At 49.7% G+C, this 18,315-nt stretch overlaps 4 protein-coding genes across 4 annotated transcripts; 1 reads left to right on the forward strand and 3 right to left on the reverse strand.

Annotated features, from left to right (window-relative positions):
- Window positions 1-44: 44 nt before the first annotated feature.
- FOBCDRAFT_279161 (uncharacterized protein) lies at window positions 45-2,198 on the reverse strand (the record flags this gene model as incomplete). The annotated part of the gene is made up of 2 exons (XM_059611559.1): window positions 45-352; window positions 413-2,198. The coding sequence occupies 2 exons, from the start codon at window positions 2,196-2,198 to the stop codon at window positions 45-47; spliced, it is 2,094 nt and encodes a 697-aa protein (XP_059465800.1).
- A 2,909-nt stretch (window positions 2,199-5,107) lies between these two features.
- FOBCDRAFT_231225 (uncharacterized protein) lies at window positions 5,108-8,118 on the forward strand. Its single transcript, XM_059609856.1, has 8 exons — window positions 5,108-5,201; window positions 5,251-5,291; window positions 5,346-5,438; window positions 5,501-5,632; window positions 5,683-5,936; window positions 5,995-6,111; window positions 6,170-6,500; window positions 6,557-8,118. The coding sequence occupies exons 3-8, from the start codon at window positions 5,423-5,425 to the stop codon at window positions 8,002-8,004; spliced, it is 2,298 nt and encodes a 765-aa protein (XP_059465801.1). The 5' UTR covers window positions 5,108-5,201; window positions 5,251-5,291; window positions 5,346-5,422; the 3' UTR covers window positions 8,005-8,118.
- Window positions 8,119-11,685, reverse strand: FOBCDRAFT_189495 (DDHD domain-containing protein). Its single transcript, XM_031189950.3, has 2 exons — window positions 10,226-11,685; window positions 8,119-10,176 (listed from the first exon to the last, which is right to left on the reverse strand). Exons 1-2 carry the CDS (start codon window positions 11,395-11,397, stop codon window positions 8,319-8,321), a joined length of 3,030 nt encoding a protein of 1,009 aa, XP_031033935.2. The 5' UTR covers window positions 11,398-11,685; the 3' UTR covers window positions 8,119-8,318.
- Window positions 11,686-12,897: 1,212 nt separating this feature from the next.
- On the reverse strand, window positions 12,898-14,459 carry FOBCDRAFT_206285 (uncharacterized protein; the record flags this gene model as incomplete). Its single annotated transcript, XM_059609166.1, has 2 exons — window positions 12,898-12,955; window positions 13,390-14,459. The coding sequence occupies 2 exons, from the start codon at window positions 14,457-14,459 to the stop codon at window positions 12,898-12,900; spliced, it is 1,128 nt and encodes a 375-aa protein (XP_059465802.1).
- Window positions 14,460-18,315: the final 3,856 nt, after the last annotated feature.

An 18,315-nucleotide genomic window follows, 5' to 3' on the forward strand; every position in this document is an offset into this window, starting at 1 on the left:
AAAAGACATGCTGGAAGGCTGCTGGATGCACCAACAATGCAGCTTTATCGAGAATATGGTCGGTTCATGAGTGCGATCTCCCGTGCAATCTCTGCCCACTCCAAGGTTCGTTTGACTTCGGCATCTGGATCACCGTCCTGCTGGAGCGCCTCCTCGTACTTTAACAATTCGTAGGCAAATCGAAGATGTGGTTGAATGATTACGTTCAGGCGTCGGGCTCTGACATAGCAATACGCGTGAGGGAAAGACATTTGCTTCGATCGCATCACTTCGGCAATACAGATAGTAGCGCTTCGAGATACTCCTACGCGGCAGTGCACCAATGTTGCAGTGCCATTTCGACGGCCCCGATCTGTTTCTCGCAATTAGTTTCCGCAAGTTTAATAACCTTCCGCCGTGGCATAAAACTTACCAATAAACTCGAGACATCGAGTGAATTCTTCAGTCAACGGATCAATGCCATTGTCTTGAACGCCCTGAACCACGCAAACATTCTCCCTACCCCAGTCCTCAAGGTCTCCCTCTCGCCACATAGCTGTCTCGCCCACACTCAGGATCTGAGTGATGCCAAGGGCCCGTAGGAGATCTGGATTATTAGCATGCCCCAGATTACCCAGGTACATGTAATCCAAGACTCGACTTGGGAATGATCCATCCAAGGCAGCGAACCAGCTTGGCTCATCCCTGGTCAGATGAGTGATGTCAGTCAGGCTCAGGCCCTTGCAAACAGGAGACTCCCGGAGCAATCGTGGTGTGATTGAGGTCAATAGTGCGACATCGGTGGGATAAGCGAAGAAATTTCGCTTCTTTTCAGTATGGAGTTTAAGCCATGCTTCAGGAACAGGCCGTCCCGTACTGTAGCTAAAGTACGCGATGCTCAACATAGTCGACTCAGTATAGCCATCGGCGCAATGGAGTAAGACCTTGCGAGGCTTGACGTCAAAGATAGGTTGCTGATCTGAGGGCATAGGCGAGTCTCCCTCAGCGTCCAGATCATCTGTGCCCAATGCTGGTTCAGGGTCGGGATACGAGCCATGGGCAAGATGGTAGATCCATTTACAGGTTTCGAGGATACCGTCTGCTTCGGAATGTGACCAAGTCGGTGGGAGAATACTTCCGGATGATGGGAAATCAAGAAATCGCTGCTTGTTGTCATCATCAGGGCTCTCGGCAATGAGCTGAAGAGCCAATGGGTTCAGTCGACCAAGATCGCTGCACTCAATCAGAATGTCGTATTTCTGCTCTTCAGGGCTTCCTTGCTCAGGCGTAGGGCCCATGAAGACGTTTTTGGAAAACTCGGATGCCTCCGTCATGGCCCACATCTCTCGTCTCTCCTGGTTGAAGAAATCAAGGACATTGCCTGTCAAGTGGCTAGAGGCGTCTACGGCCACTATTTCAGGGTGATTTTCTTCGAATTCTGAGAATGGGCTTGTGCAAACAAAAGTATGATACTCTGGCATCCAAACACCTTGATCCTCATTTCTTTCGCGCCACCGCTTCTGTGCACTCGCGATATCCCATGCGACTTTACGAGTTTTGAGCAAATCTGCACCATACACAATTATGTCCGACAAAACAGCAGTTTTTACGGTCTGGATTTGGAAGTTCCTAACAGAAAACCCTTCCCGAGGATCCGCATCAATAAACTCAGTGGGCTTGTTTGCTTGAACGATCTCATTCGGAGCAACCGCCCCCTTCAGCCGTGCACAGTTTAGATCTCCGTCAGCTTTGACAAGAGTGACAGATCTGAGACAAGAGGGGGTGCGCCGAAGAGGCCGTCGTCGAGTAGCAAAGAAAGACTGCTGAACATGATTCTGCGGGTGTAGACCATGGAACCATGGGAAAACCAGAGCCGGGTCAGGCAGCGGTTGTCGTGAAGCAACGTCGAGGGCCTGGGCGACACTGGATGCATCAAGCACATAAATAGAAAGCTCGCCCGACTCGAGTCTTTTGAAGCCATCAAGCGGATATAAAGCCGAGGTCTGTTGCAGCTGGTCTTGAGACGGAGGTGACGGTGGTGGAGTATCAGGCTCGTCTGGGCGAGCAGGTCCAGTTGGACATATGGGAAGATGCTTATTGGGGACGGGAACTGAGCATGGCGAAGTAGAACTAGAGCTAGATTCAAGAGAGAGTGGCGGAGTTATGGTGGACGAGGGACGGTGAGGCGGAATTGGTCGAGCGAGGGCGACGGTAGTCATATCAGCGAAGGAGGGTAGATATGTAGCTTATGTTGGACAGCTTGTGATGACAAGAAACGGTTCCGGCTGGCGTAATCGAATGAGGGTCTGGGTGGGTTCAAAAGCAGTATGTTATACAAAAATATGGCCCAGATGGTGTGTCTAGTAATTCGATGGGACAGTCAGACAGTATTTCGAGGCCGTTTTCAGACTAGAAATGCAATTTTCTCTCCGACTCAGCCTCAAGACCTTGGGGAAACAGTAATCAAACGGACTCTTGGAAACAGATGCAAGTATGGATAAGGCACACACGGATTTGGTATTGCTGCAAATAAGCGGGCAATCGTCGCACATGCCTGAGCTCAGGATATGAGACAGAGCACAGGGAAGTAAGCCACAGCAATCGCTGGGTGGAATGAGAGTGATGAGACGGAAATTGCGGGATGATAGATCCCAGAGAATTGGATTGGGGGAAGGAAGTTGTGTTTATGAATGGTCAAGTAAAGACTTGGTCCCGAACGTACAATATCGTCGATGCCGCCGCGACGCAATGGCAATGGCAGTGGTAATGGCAATGGAAGAATATATCGATCGAGAAGTCCAGGTACGAATCGCCAAGAAGCTGGCAACAGCAGAGAGTAGATAACAAAGAAGTAAGCGAGGCTATGACGCTTTGGGAATCGACACTACTTATCGAAATGGTCGATCGACGGCCGCAGGCGAAGGAATTGAGACGGTCGCGAGCAAAAACACAATGGGAGGCACAGAGACGGATGTTAATAGTCCAACATGAAGATACCAGTCAATGTCAACCAAGATAAGATGAATACAATGGCCAAGAAGATGAAGGAGGAGAGTCAAGTAGAGAAGAGGGGAACGGACCACGGCCGGCAATCGGATGGATAGTCGAGAGAAGAGGGTTTCGTAATGGTGGTGGTGGTGGTGATTTGGTTTCGGTACTGTTTTTGGCTTTGTTGGTTGGGTGGTTTGACAGCGCGGTTGGTTGGATGAGTGAGTGGATGGATGGCGAATGCTAGGAAAGGTATATACTGATGAGGGTAGTCCCTTTTGAAGGTGTGCAGCCCGTACTTGTTTCCCTCAGCCTAGACACGCAAATGCATGCCCAAGTTATCTGTCTACTTATCAAGAACAAGATCAGTCTGCAGTAATCGGCGAAGAAAATTGGCTAGCTGGCGTCTGTTGGATCACTTGAGACTGAGAGAACATCCAACCCATGGATTGCAATGCTGTGATAGTGGCCGAACGACCACAGGTGGATTGGGGGCACGGACCAATCAAGCAAGACCAGCACCGGCATTTAGCGGGGAGCTGGCGTTGGCTTCCCGCTGTAATTGGCGGGGAGCTGCATCCAGAAGCGGGGAACTGCCTCCCACAGCACGCTAGGCTTTGGTCACAGTGCACCTTAGATCCAGAAGCACGGGCTGAACAACCAAGAGTCTCAACTTGATTGGCTGTGAAAGTGATGCAGGATTGAGGTTATCAGACGCTGCAATGCACAAGGATTAGGCACAGTAGATGGAGAATTTGCTGCGCTTGAGATCACGAGATCGATTGAACGCACACAAGGCACATATTCTCAGCGTCGACATATGCCAATGTGAGGTGATGTTGTGGCAATGTAAGGCCAGTATTGAGGCGAAGTTCAATGAGGACACCACGGGCCAGACCCAAGACAAACCCGGTGCATTAGCGCCCTGCGCCGAGGGCAGTGGAGGACAGAGCTCCCTGGACTCCACTCTCTTGTTTTCCCCACCACCTTAAACTTAATGCTTCCCATGCCGTCCATTCGCAACAGACCTCCAATTGCTCTTCTAGAGTCCTCCTTTACGTTAATATCTTGGCCAACGATAAACAACGCCTTGACGAACTTATCCACAATATATCAAGTATCCATCAATACAATTTATCGGCAAATATCGTGAACTATCCGTCGTCCCTGCCTCTATCATGAAGCCACAATACGGCATACTCCCAGAGTCACATCACACGATCAGTAAGTTACCTTACTTATCCTATCCTTGGAATCAGCATGGCTGGCAAGCGCCCTTCTCCAGACTCCACCCCTAACCCATGAAGACCCCAGAGCATCTCCTTATCTAGCTTAGCACATAGAGGTCTCGAACTACCGGCATTCGGTCTTGTTCATCTACCAGAAGAGGAATCAAACCAGGTGAGGTTTGCGACTCAACATCAATCAGACGAGCATCATTATAGCGGATAAGGTCACTAAGTGACAAGGTTACACCAGACCCTTGACCCCTCACACGATATCGTCCCGTGAAGATCTTACTTTATGTTCCCAACCTCATTATCTCGTCGCGGATCACCATCCTATATAGCTATAACAATCAGCAATTCTGTTTCAGGAGCTGTTTCAGAAGACGACGCTCGCAGAAAGTCATGTGCACCGGAGTTCATTCTCGCTGTACCCTCATGTTTTGCTTGAGTGAATCTTTAAAGCGAGCCTTGGTAAACTTGTAACAAGAAATAACGAGGGTTTATAAAATCTCGATAGGTCTTTATACTGAGCCTTAGTGATTAGCCTCTTCCTTGCGTGTGTATCTAGTATGAGAGTGAGAGGGTTGATACTTGGACGGATAATGACTTATTTGTTATATGCTCTCGGATGTTCCAAGCTGACTTATCTCAATATGTGCAGTTCTTCTATAGCAACAATATTAATGGGGCATTACATTTTCAGTGATTTGTATCATAGTATCTATGGAGGCACAGATCATTCAATTCATTTACCCTGATATCTCGATGACTTGCCTCACCTTGGTGGGGTACTCTCGGTGTAATGAGTCCTCACCGAAAGCTGTCTTGGTGACATCAGCGCCCCAGCACGTGACCTCGCGACGCTCAGCTTTGATCACACAGGAGTTCACGTCACGCCTCACGCCTTTTGCCATCTTTGTCGCTATCCATCACTTACACCTGCAATAATTCGCCGAGGGCTTGCCTCGTAGTTAGCCATCGGTTCATTATGAAGTTCAATATCGAGTACGACATCCTTTCGCCTCAGGGCACCCCTTTTACTCACATCATCTAGTGACCTGCCTGTGCTATTCCCTTATCCCAGGATATACCCAGGTATGCATTAATAAGCGCGAGTTTCACCTGCCAAAGCTGACTCAATTTTCTCAGAGCAATATGCGTGAGTTGTTGGGCGTTGTGGTGTCCGAATGGGAGAGATAGACTAACCGTGAGGCGCATTAAGTTACATGTGTGATCTCAAAAGTACCTACCCCTTCTATTGCTGAATGCATCGTGATTGCTGACATGATCACCCATCACACCAGAAACACTAGATGCAGGGGGCCACTGTGTTCTGGAAATGCCTTCGGGCACAGGCAAGACCGTGTCTCTTCTGTCACTCATTGTTGCGTACCAACAATACATGCCTGAAAAGCGCAAGCTGATCTACTGCTCTCGTGAGTGGCACTTGACCTCACCCTGCTATTGCTGACTTATACCTTAACAGGTACCATGTCCGAAATTGAAAAGGCATTAGTAGAGCTGAAGTCTCTCATGAAATACCGAGCCGAGCAGCTCGGTTATGAAGAAGAGTTCCGTGGTCTAGGCTTGACAAGTCGAAAGAATCTGTGTCTACATCCTTCAGTCAAGCGTGAGAAGAGTGGCGCCATCGTCGATGCTCGTTGCAGGAGTCTCACGGCCGGCTTTGTCAAGGAGAAAAAGGAACGTGGAGAAAACGTAGACGTCTGCGTGTATCACGACGTAAGTCTCGCAGAACCCCAATTTTCCTTACCCATTCCATGCTGAGCCAATGATACAGAACCTAGACCTTCTTGAGCCTCACAACCTGATTCCTAATGGCGTCTGGTCTTTCGATGACATGATTCGATATGGTGAAGAGCATAAGCAATGCCCATACTTTACTGCACGGCGAATGGTGAGTATTTCCCAAATCCTATGGTCCTTGCTTTAGTGATTCTTATGCTCTGCTTCAGATGCAATACTGCAACGTCGTCATCTTCTCCTATCACTATCTGCTCGACCCCAAAATCGCCGAACGGGTATCAAAGGACTTTTCCAAGGACTGTATCGTTGTTTTCGATGAAGCTCACAACATTGACAACGTTTGCATCGAATCTCTCAGCACAGATATCACAGAGGACTCTTTGCGTAAAGCCACAAGAGGAGCTCAGAATCTAGAGAACAAGATTTCACAGATGCGTGATACAGACCAGCAGCAACTACAGAATGAGTATGAGAAACTAGTTCAAGGACTGCGTGATGCTGACGAGGCACGTCAAGAAGATGCTTTCATGGCAAATCCTGGTAGGTTCTAATGAGAAATCTATTTGCTTGGTTGCAACGTGCTAACCGTTCCGCAGCCCTTCCCGAAGATTTACTCAAAGAGGCTGTTCCAGGAAACATTCGGAGGGCAGAACACTTTATTGCTTTCCTCAAGAGATTCATTGAGTATCTGAAGACGAGGATGAAAGTGCGCCAGGTCATTTCTGAAACGCCGCCTTCGTTCCTTGCCCATCTCCGAGAGCATACTTTCATCGAAAAGAAGCCTTTGAGGTTTTGCGCTGAACGTCTGACATCACTGGTTCGGACCCTCGAGCTCACCAATATTGAAGACTACCAGCCTCTTCAGGAGGTTGCAACTTTTGCAACGCTGGTGGCAACGTACGAGAAAGGCTTTCTCCTTATCCTTGAGCCTTTTGAGTCCGATACTGCTGAAGTCCCTAACCCGGTCCTTCACTTCACCTGTCTTGACGCTGCCATCGCTATCAAGCCCGTCTTTGACAGGTTCTACTCTGTCATTATCACGTCTGGTACTATTTCTCCACTGGAGATATACCCCAAGATGCTGGATTTCTCAACTGTCATTCAAGAATCCTATGCCATGACCCTCGCTCGGAGATCCTTCATGCCTATGATTGTCACTCGAGGCAGCGATCAGGCTTCCGTCTCGACCAGCTTTCAAGTGCGGAATGAACCCAGTGTGGTTCGAAACTACGGCAACCTACTCACTGAATTTGCCAAGATCACGCCGGATGGGATGGTTGTCTTCTTTCCATCTTATCTTTATATGGAATCTATCATTAGCATGTGGCAAGGAATGGGTATCCTTGATGAAGTTTGGAAGTACAAACTGATCCTGGTGGAAACCCCCGATGCACAGGAAACCTCGCTTGCTCTGGAGACGTACCGCACAGCGTGCTGTAACGGTAGAGGTGCCGTTTTACTCTGTGTCGCCCGAGGAAAGGTATCCGAAGGCATCGATTTCGACCATCAATATGGTCGTACTGTGCTATGTATTGGAGTTCCATTTCAATACACCGAGTCACGTATTCTCAAGGCTCGTCTTCAGTTCTTGAGAGAAACATACCGCATCAAGGAGAATGACTTCCTCTCCTTTGATGCAATGCGACACGCCGCACAGTGTCTTGGCCGAGTCTTGCGTGGTAAGGACGACTATGGAATCATGGTCCTTGCCGACCGTCGATTTCAGAAGAAGCGCTCACAGCTACCCAAATGGATCAATCAAGGCCTCCAAGAGTCAGACGTCAATCTGAGCACCGACATGGCCGTCAGCAGCGCAAGGCGATTCCTTCGGACTATGGCGCAACCGTTCCGGGCTAAAGACCAGGAAGGCATCAGCACCTGGGGATATAAGGACCTGATGGAACATAAGGAGAAGATGGATCTAGAGAGGATCAAGGAGCTTGAGGAGGAAGCTCAACGGCCAAAGCCTGCCGCGCAGGACAACAATTTTGAGTACCACGATGACGAGTTTGACCAAGATATGATGGAGATGGATGGTTTCTAGACTCGTTCGAGCAACTGCGATACCAGATGTTAGCGGTTTAGACTGCAAAACCAAAAGCATATCAAGTTGTATCATATTATTTAGATTAATTAGAGAATGCTAAAGCCGGTCTAAAGTTGCTTATATGGCCCTTGTGCAATGCTGATTCAACTTGAACAGAAATCTAACCGAGCTTTCCCTTTTACTGGTTCCAAACACAATGCCAGAACGCCGAATGCTGTCCGTTCGCCCATCTCGCGCCTGCTCAATCAAAAGAAACAAAGAATAAAATAAGGATATCATCTGCTCTATGTGCGAATGGTAAGAACAATAATCTAATCTACCAAAAGTCTCTTGGCAGCTTTCGTTGCTCGGAGGGCGGGAATAGAATGAGCCCGGCCTGGCTTTCGTCCAATCTCGATGCAGAGCATTCGAATAAAATCATGATTAGTCCAATAGCTGGAGTGCGCACTGAGCATGTTGAGATACTGTATCTCCAAAGGCCCTCCCCCTGAGCGGAGGTACCAGTCGATTTGCCCGTTATCGTTAAGCAGAAATACCTTTCTCTCTGCAATTTCCTCACGGGTAAAGTCGTGCACCTCGAGCTCTAACTGAGAGGGTAATCGGATCGTTGAAGGTCGCTCCGGCTCCGGGACGAGAGGGTTTGGTGCCGGTGCCATGCCTGGTACTACTCCTCGCATTGCGGCGCCGACAGACTTCCACAGAGAACCCGAAATGCTAGGGACATAAGCCTTCTTGAGGCTCGCCGCGTAGACAGGGTCCACAGCGCCATTGAGAAGGTACGCGATGGGATCTTCCTTAGCAAGGATGTTGTATATGTTGTCCACAGCCAAGCAGCCAAAAGTCCCGGCCTCCGCTACGACGTCTTTCGATACGATGTCGTTCGAATCAGCTCCAGGCTTCATTCGTCCATGGCGAGGCATAAGGACACCACGCTCCAGAAGAAGAAAGAATCCCGCAGGACTGCCCGCCAGGAAAAGATTCTTGGTATCAAACTCGAAGAAACGTACCTCGGGTTCCTTTCGAGACCAGTCCAGCCTTGGCACTGTGGTTGGTTGATTTGAAAGAATCTCAAGAGCCATCGCACTCCCAAGGGAATGTCCGATCATGTGGACGCGTCCATTCTCAGCAAAACCTGGATTGTTACGGCACCAGAGTCGATAGACACGATTTGCTTCTGATACAAGAGCCTGGATCATTTTCCCTTTGTGGTGTGACATGTAAAAGGGGATGTCGAACATGATGTCTGATATCATGCTGCGAACGGCTGGAATCGTATCAGGTTCGATGTCTTTGAGTCCAAACCCCTCCGGCGTGTATTCCTCCTTATCTTCCTCCCTCATTGGCCCTCCATCCTCAAAAGATAGGCCCATTCTCCAATTTAGGGGCAAGATCATCAGTCCATTCTGATCGTCGCGCAAAACCTGCTTGACCAAAGGGCTCTGAAGCTCCATATTCACAGCTCGGCGAAATCCATTGATGGCATGAGTGAAATGGAAACTTTCAACCCTCTCCGCAAATTTCTGGCCGATGCCGTGAGCGACAAGAACCAGATCAGTCACTTGACGCTTCTCCTTGTCGGCTTTGCAAGCAGCGCATACATCTTGTCCACGGCTTTCGTGCGACTCATCGGCAGCAGAAGCACCTGCTTTGTTTGGTGCCTGTTTCTTATGGTGGAGGCGCTCCCATGCTGCTCGGTCGAATCCTCGAGCAACAGGAATTCCAACAGTGACACCTTTCATGATCTTCATCGTCGGTCGTCGGCCATAGTATGCTGATGGCTTCAGGCTCGGTTTCAGTAGAAAAGCTTCAGTGGCATTCTTATACAGGACATGATAATTCGAATACGGTCGTGTCGGGATGTTTGCGTCTTCCGCAGTTGCCTTCTTTACGGGAGTCGTATCAATATTACCTTCAGCAGCAGCTTCACCCCGAAAGCAGCGAGCAGCACAAAATGGATCTGATGGTATAACTGGCTCGGGGAAGTCGTCTCCGGATCCTATCTCTGAATCTTTAGGCCATAGTCTATGCGAAATCTTTTCTTCACCCAGTGGTCCCACGTCGATAGCACATCGGAGTTCATCACTCCATGTCTCAGTCCATGGTCGCAAATAATGATAGCCGGCCTCTAACTGGTTAGCAACAGCCGGCGGTATCGGGAGCATGGTATCTCTGGATTAAGTCAGTTATCCTTCCTCCTAATCGACCCTGGAAATACAACCTATAGAACCACGTCGCCCTAGAAACAACCGCAACATCGTTGATGGGAGACCAGTATATCGGCTTCATCTGAAGCACAGGCAACGAGACCATATGAAGTCTTGATATTCCGACCGCAACCTCGGCTACCTTGGTCTGGCTCTCCTCAGGTACTGCCCGGGCCCCTTGGTTCGCAATGGTTAGAGTCTCTTCTCGTTCGGGAACGACTTGAGGATGATCTGGGTTTCGAGGGGCATCCTGCCCTGGGCCTCCAAGTCCAATCAGTGGGAGAGTTCCGGGTTCTGGCTGTGTCTCTGGACTTCCAACGCGTACGAATGGTCTGCCTGATATTCCATCATCGACAACTGGTGGTCGTGTAAGGCCAGGACTGCCAACTAGAGTTTGTACTCGTGGGGGCTGCGAAGTGGACAAGCTGTTGGTTCTTGCTCTCATTTCTCCTATAGTTGATCGACGCTTAGAACTACGAGGCTCTGTTGTTGTTGTGGTCTTGGGAATGCGGGTAATTGGGTGGTTAGTAGTACTGGTCGAAGCGGTTCCTGGACGGCTCGAGGGTGTGCTGTTTGATACCGGCTGAGCCTCAATTTCATCGTTGGCTTGCTTTTTCAACCGATCAAGTGCGAACACGACCTGTTGCATGACTTGATCAACATTCAGGGCTGGATTTCGCCGCCTGACAAGTGCACAGAAAGCTCTCTCGAGTTCTTGGGAAACGTCAAGGACCAATTCAGAGCAACAGGCGGGCACAGGCGTTGTGGGCAGTACATCACTGGTTGGTGCTGTCACATCTTGTGGCTGATAGCCTTTCCGGTGCCTCTCCCAGTGCTTTGTAGTTAGAAGCTGGATGAGCGATGCTAGTATGTCTGTATCGAATTGAGGAGTGCGGTCCAGATTCTTCAATGCATCTTGATGAGCGCGACGTGAAGGCTCGGACATGAGACTCAGCCAAGCCTTTTCCAGCGCATTATTATCACCTCGAGAGAAGGGGCGCACTTGTCCCTTATTTGTCTTTGGATCGGCACCAACGGTTGAGGATGTTGAAAGAGGATCGTCAATCGGGATGACTGACGAGTAGAAGAACTGAGCCTCGACCGGGGGAACCTCATCTTCGCGTTGATCGCGAGAAATAGGGGCCAGGCGACACTTGGCGCTGTAGGTGTGGTTATCGTCAGTCATGTCGATCAATGGTGGTGATGTCTCGCTCGGGACGCGACTACGAGTGGGATTGTATTGGATTGGATTGTATGTGTCTCAACAACGCTGTCGGGTCACGCCTTGAGCGGCAGCTGTATATTCTGTAGGAGTCGGCCGTGCCATAGGTAGATAGAGCTTGAGGCTTCCTCGCTGGTCTCTCACAAAGCCATAGAAATCGGAAGAAGAAGAAGAGAACTTGGCTAAGGCCAAGGCTTCAGGGCTGGCTTGATCGATCTGGGCTGCGATTCAAGGACGCCATGACGTGGGGGATGTGCTGAACAGCTTTGTCTGCCTTTAAAATGTGGGGCTACCTCCAACTACTCATCTAATGCCGAGTACTGTGCCTTGAAACAGATGTATCTCTACAGCCAGAGTGTGAGAAAGGATACTTTGCTGCGATCTAAGGAAACTTCAATTTTAGGCACCTTTCTAGAAGATCCAGTTCGACACCGGGTGCTATTATCACATGCATGCATTAGTTACGCCTCTGCCACGTAGGCAAGCATGTCACTAATAAAAACTCCATGTACCTATTTCAAACAACAGATCGAAGCAGTTAGTACCTATTTTGTACTTGGGATTGCTTCAGACTACTGGTATTATGCAAACAAAATTCAAAGGTGCCCACAGCGTGCCATGACATATGCTCTGCCGGCATTAGCAATACAATGCAATCCATCCTTCTAGGATGTATATTTACACGATCCAATCGGATCAATAAGCCAAAGCATGAACCTGCGAAGCGAAATATCGTACGAATTACGGAGTATCGTTATTGTGACAAAGCTGGGGTGATGACAATTAAATCCAAATCGATAGGCGATGCTCCACAGACAGATCCCGGTTTCCAGTCGGCATTGTTGCATGTGGATGAGAATCATTGTATTGAATCTTTATTTTCACTACATCACAAGTACCTAGTTATGCCAGATCACATCCTTGGTGGCCTTGCTACCGTAAACTAGACCTACTCCATCTTCTGCTGTGCAGGTCGCCCAAGAATCTGTACAATCCATACGGCTCAATGATGCTAGTGTGAGCCTCGGTGTAATGTAATCAAACTGCAGCCGCAAGCAATCTTAATCACAAGGGATGCGAGAGTTGAACCCGCTTGCTCTAGTCGAGCAGCAAACCTTGACAAATTATTCTCCAGAGTGGGACTTAGCACAAAAGATCCCATTCCCAGCGAGCTTCCAGATCAAGATTCTATTTGTCAAGTTCGCATATGCCGAGGCGAGTCGTTTCGATATGTCGCCCAGGTGAGGCTCTCGGCATAATGCATGCGAACCCTAGGCTGTCGCATGTGGAAAGGCACCAACAGAGTTTTCCTTTTCGAGATTTTTGTGTCTGTGCCTCAGCCGTTGCAGTATCTGCATATTGGAGCAAGGTTTTATCCAGAATATACAGCCGGACGCTGATCAGTGGACCTCCGCGGTTTGAGTGCATTTTGTCACCAACTCATCAGGTTTTTTTTTTATACATTCAACCATTGGGTTTCGTGAGTCTGGTTACTTCCTTTCTTAGGTGAGAATACGTGTTCCTAAATAACACAAGTCAGCAAGATCCAGAATTGACAAGGCACTTTGCCGTGATATCATTAGCCAGCCTACCTTTTCCAATTCTAGGTCAGGTTTTCGATGCCGTTTCTAACTTGAAATGCCTGGAGAAAAGGCCTCTGAAAGAAGTCTAACTTCTTCCCGATCAAGGACCCTGCCACATCGATAGATTACTATGTATCTTAAAATACATCCGTGGTGTTGATGACGACTGCGTAGCATGTTAAGCCCAAGTCTATCCAGGGCGGCGAGGGTCTAAACCGGACGGCTTGGTTGGGCTAACAATCCCCAACCCTGCGAAACCTGGACCTTGCAAGTTGAGTGTCCCGATATCAAACCGCTTCGAACAGCCGTCCTCCATATGTCTACCAATTCAACTATTAGAGTTTGTGAGCGCCAGAGTGCGTGGCATGCTTACCTTCTCAGAGTGTCCTTTCGAGCAAAGAGGCGTCCACAATAGTCACACTTATGATTGCGCTCCTTCATGTGCACACTCTGGTGGTGTCGTTGAAGATCGGTCTTCCGCACAAACTTCTTGGTACACCCGTCGACAGTGCAGGGAAACGGATATTCGCGCTTCTCATCATGAGTCTCCAGGTGCGATTTGTAGTTGTAGCTGCGACTGAAGAACTTCCCGCATCCTTTGACTTCGCATTGAAAGTTTGCCTCCTCCTTCGATGTGTGCTTTCTGGTGGGTCTCTTGGCCTTGTTCGTCTTTAATAGTCTCCTCTCCGGGCCAAAATCAGGAAGTTGGTTTTGCGGGGTAGAATAGAACTGAGGCACCTCATATTCTTGCTTCGGCCAGGCCGTTGAACCACTTGCGCCGAGGCTGGAGGGCAGATTTGAAGCGAAGGGGGGCCCGTCGGTTTGATAAGCAGCAGCAGTTGGACCGGCAGTTGAGTACGGTTGCGGCTCATATCCCTGGCCATAGCTGCTCACGGAGCCTTCGACTCTGAATCTCGAGTTAGAGGGATCTTGCAAGTATCCATATGGTGGCCTTGCGCCTATTGACGGCGCTCGCGAGGATTGGCTGGTAGACGACAATGAGGGCTCATGGACTGACGGGTTGCGACTGGGCGACATGTAGGCGTCATGTGTCTGATATGGGGCAGGCAAACAAGAGTCGTATCCAGCAAATGCATTAAAATCCGCATGCAGGGCGTCAGGTTCTACCGAGCTTGAAGAAGCTGTGCTTGTCCCAGCCACTAAGCCGTCTGGTGTGACCCAAGCAGTGCTACCGTGGTCCATGGGAGGCGGTGATAGAAGCTCTGGCTGAGGCACTGTGAACCAGCGAGCGTGGTGGGAGTACGAATTCGAATCCAAGTCTGACTGTGAAACGCCTGAGACAGCTTGCTGAAATGGAGAGCCGTAGCAAGACGGCAGACGATTTGGGGGGCAGGAAGTGTCAGAACTGGACGAACTCGTTTCGAAGAACTGTGAATACTGCGATACGGGGGAGTTCGAGGTCGAGGGAGGTGTCAGGTACATATTTGAGGTCGTTATAGAAAGCAAGTATGCGAGGGTCGGGTTAGAATCCGTGGGGATGCTAGGGTCTCATGAGCCATGCACTTCCGGTAGGTAGAGAACCATAGGCCACAGGCACCGTTAGATTAGGTACTGCAGTGAGTAGAGATTCATCGACCAAGACGGGAAACCCCATGACGGGGTATCAGTTGGATAAATACAGCGAGGGCACAACCAACACGGGAGATGGAGTTGTGAGCAACAGACGCAGACGGACGGTGGCAACAAAGACGAACGTCGACCAGACCAAGTCCTGGGCGAGAAATGGACGTACGTACAGGGAAGATCGATTACTTAGATCCTCTTTGATGAAGCTACTACCATCAATGAATTAGACCCAGACGAGGATTGTCGAAGGATCAGTCTCCGCCTGCATGGGGGGGTGCTAGAGAAACAGGCAAGACAGGCTAGACAGACGAGTCCAGGGTGGGGAGACGGGTAGGTTGGCGTTCACGGCTAGAGAGCCACTGGGAAGGTGTCGAGAAGCGGGTGACGGGGCCGGGAAGAGAGCGAAATGAGGTCTAGGCTAGGATCGAGCTCGCCAACCACACGGCTGGGCCATTGCGACCCTTGACAGATCTCGCGGATGACTTGAGGTAGATAACGGTATCGCTAGGGCCGTTTGCTGTCACCAGCCAGCCAAGCAAGATGTGTGCAAGTCAGACCGTTGAGTGCCCCAAATTAGAGCATAAAATCAACCCTAACGCGAGCTAAGGTATAGAGGGCCGCATTCCGCAGCGACCAGGATTTCCAAGACCTGAGAGACAGCTGCTTAACACTCTGTGCAGGCACTGTTGTTGGTGCAACGATAACGAACAAAGTAGCATAGAGGCAGAGCCTAGCCCCAGCTCAGCCCAAGCCAGTCCAGGTTTGGAATATGTCCGTATTTGAACCATGTTCGTGGGTTCTTTTTCAAACTGATGCCATCGTCCCATGAGTTCTCCACCATCAAGAGCCAACACAAGAAGCCAACACTAACACACTCGGAAGATATCGAGTACGGCACACTGCGCTGTCTCTGTAATTGAAGCGTGCGCACAGCCCCAATTTGGCAAGCTGGCCCATGCAGTTCAAGCATTTGTAGTGCGATGACCGCAAGGTAGTGCAGGTGCGTGAGAACCAACGACGGTGGCCCGCGGTTTTAGGTAGGTAGGTACGTAAGGCACCTTGGTGAGTAGGTCAACAAGTGAGCGCATTTGTCGTTGGCATCCTATGGTTGCTCGCTGTTATTATCTTTGGAGGGCAGCATGGTAGATCCGCCGAGACAGAATCAAGGAAAAGTTTGATGGTTGCAACGTCATAAACACCATTCCACGGACTGTTATAATCCCTTTGGGCTCTGTTGACCAATTAGAATATGGGGGCCATCGCCGCTGACCTTTTGACGACGATTCATACTTTGCGTCCACATATCATCTCGTGTTCCTGAAGATGGAGGCTCCTTGGCCAAATCATGGATCGTTCATGTGCGGACATAGCTGCCATCAGGATGATGGCCAGGGGCCTTACAGTAGGCTCTGATCTCTGTATGCGTCCCGTCTCAACGGCATGGCAGGGCCAACGGATCAGGTGGTGCGACTCGTGCGAGTCCGGCTCGGTGCAAGCCAGGGGAATGGTAAGGCCAAATAGGAACCGGGCTAGATCCGAAGAGCCGATACGGTAAAGTACGAGGAAACGGCTCACGACCGAGGAAACCCCAGAGGATAATAGGGAATAAACCCCTGGTCGTACCGGTCAAGTGCTGTGTTTGGCTTGGGGCAGGGCCGTGACTCCGGCCGGTCTGGAGAATGGATGTGATATGTGGAAGCTCAAAAGTCCACTCATGTCCAATTTATCCCTACACGCTGCCGTTGCACGGAATAATTAGGTGGGCGCGGTCCAGGTGGGTCAGGAACTTGTGGAGTGGGCACGATGTAACGAAAGGACAGTGCTGTTTATCCTTGAAACGGCCTGTGATGGTACTTCTGAAGGCCCAAATGGCGCGGCTGTTTGTTAGGGAGTCTACAGTGTCTGCAACCTTACCAGATGTGACAGTAGATATCGGCTTGTTCCTGGCCTCAAGCCCGCTCAACGGCCGGTGGCGCCCCGCAAAACGGCCTCTACTGTGCTATACATATCGACGGCATTGGGTGCACGCATGCACGCACATGTTTGCAAATAGCCTCAATATTCATTCATTCCGTTTAAACGCAGCCGGACCGAAGGTACTGCATCTCAAATCCACGGCACAAAATACAGTTTGAGCCTTGTCTTGCCTTGCTTTCCCTTGCCTTGCCTTACCCTACGGCGGCCCGGTCCTTTTAATCCTCCGCTCTTATACTGCGTGTACTCCGTCCGTATAGAATTAGGATGTTGGGTACCTTTGCGCATCCATATCTGCAGCTGAGATAGATACACCCACCAAACCTTAACCTTACAGGATAAAGCCCACTTGGACGGAAATTATAAGCCATATCCGCGTTGCTCTCGCGGTTAGATAGGTAGTAGGTATTTTCAGAAAGCAAGATCTCCTTTGCCAGTCCATGCGTCTAGGGGAGACGATGAAGTGCATCCGGCGATGCTACTGCGCTAAATGATGACGCTGCGTACAATACACCAGCAATCGAGGAGCAAGAAATGGAACATCTGTACAAACTGCGGGTATTCTTCATCAGCCAAGCAAGTCCGCTACCTGACGAGTGAGCACTCAGCTAACGTTAGTGCCTCGGTGGCTTCTGTTGTTGCACTGTATTTTGCTCGCCGTCCCTTGGGACCCTAATTTTTGGTCCATCCCGTCTCTAACCTCCACTAACCTACCTTACGAGGTAAAGTCGCGACGAGTTTGCCCAAATTGGCGAAAGCCAAGACAAAACGTCCCAGCTTTCCAGGGTCCCTAGACAACAATTAGTCTAACTATACAGGCCTGACAGGCGCAGGCGCACCGGTTCTTTTTGCCGCCGAGACGCCAAAGCCTAGGTTAAGTCCAAGATCTAATGTCAGAGCAAGCACATTTTTTTGGTTTGTTCCTACATGAGCCAGATTCTTCAGATGCCGCATTGTTTCGCTCGACTTCCTCCTCATTGGCTGCGGGCTCGGCTATGATCATAAGCTGAAGAGTTCTTGAATGATCTACGGCGCAAGACTTACTTCCAAAACGTCCGTTTATAAGCGTCGTATATCGTATACAGACCAGGCGCTGCATAGCTGTCATCGGCGCCTTGGAGGGCTTGAACCATATTAACCCATACTTTTGTCATACTACGAAACTGAGAAAAGCCACTTCCATTCAACTCGAAAACTTCCCCAAAACATGCACAACTTTAATTACAATATTATAACTGTCCTAACAAACGTTCGTCTTCAAGATCCATATAACTAACTTGAGCTTCGTGTGAGTGCATGCAAAAAGTCAAGGATCCTGGGAAACCTGGAACCTTGCAAAGGAGCCAGTCTGTTCATCCGCAGAGTCCGGCCCGAAAACTCTGCAGCAAGCAAATCAAAAGCCCTTGAACGCTCTTGAGGGCAGGAGTCATAATGATACCTTGGACTCAGAGCTTCCACAGTAATGGGGTCGATAGACTCCACGGGGCGAGCCCACCAAGGTTACACAAACAGTATTCGGCCATGTCTTCTCATTAACGAGTTAATTACATGTCCCGGTCAAGGATGGGAGGATACCGGATGTAGAGATTGAATGAATAGACGCGGTTCGTGCGGTTACCCTCCGTGAAGATCATGATTCGAAGAGCGTCCCAAAACTGCAATCACCGATCGGTTGCTGCACAAGCTTAATTCAGAGCCAGCTCTTGACTGGCAAACCAACTGGCTCTGGGATCGAGAC

The sequence above is a fragment of the Fusarium oxysporum genome, chromosome IX (assembly GCF_013085055.1).
Source record: "Fusarium oxysporum Fo47 chromosome IX, complete sequence".
Classification (NCBI taxonomy): domain Eukaryota; kingdom Fungi; phylum Ascomycota; class Sordariomycetes; order Hypocreales; family Nectriaceae; genus Fusarium; species Fusarium oxysporum.

Excerpts from the sequence above, each read along its gene's own strand:
- FOBCDRAFT_231225 (XM_059609856.1), top strand. Across the intron at positions 5,937-5,994 it reads ACGTCTGCGTGTATCACGAC|AACCTAGACCTTCTTGAGCC; the intron begins GTAAGTCTCGCA and ends CCAATGATACAG. Across the intron at positions 6,501-6,556 it reads TGCTTTCATGGCAAATCCTG|CCCTTCCCGAAGATTTACTC; the intron begins GTAGGTTCTAAT and ends ACCGTTCCGCAG.
- FOBCDRAFT_189495 (XM_031189950.3), bottom strand. The coding sequence starts at position 11,397 with ATGACTGACGATAACCACACCTACAGCGCCAAGTGTCGCCTGGCCCCT. Across the intron at positions 10,177-10,225 it reads AGGGCGACGTGGTTCTATAG|AGATACCATGCTCCCGATAC; the intron begins GTTGTATTTCCA and ends GACTTAATCCAG.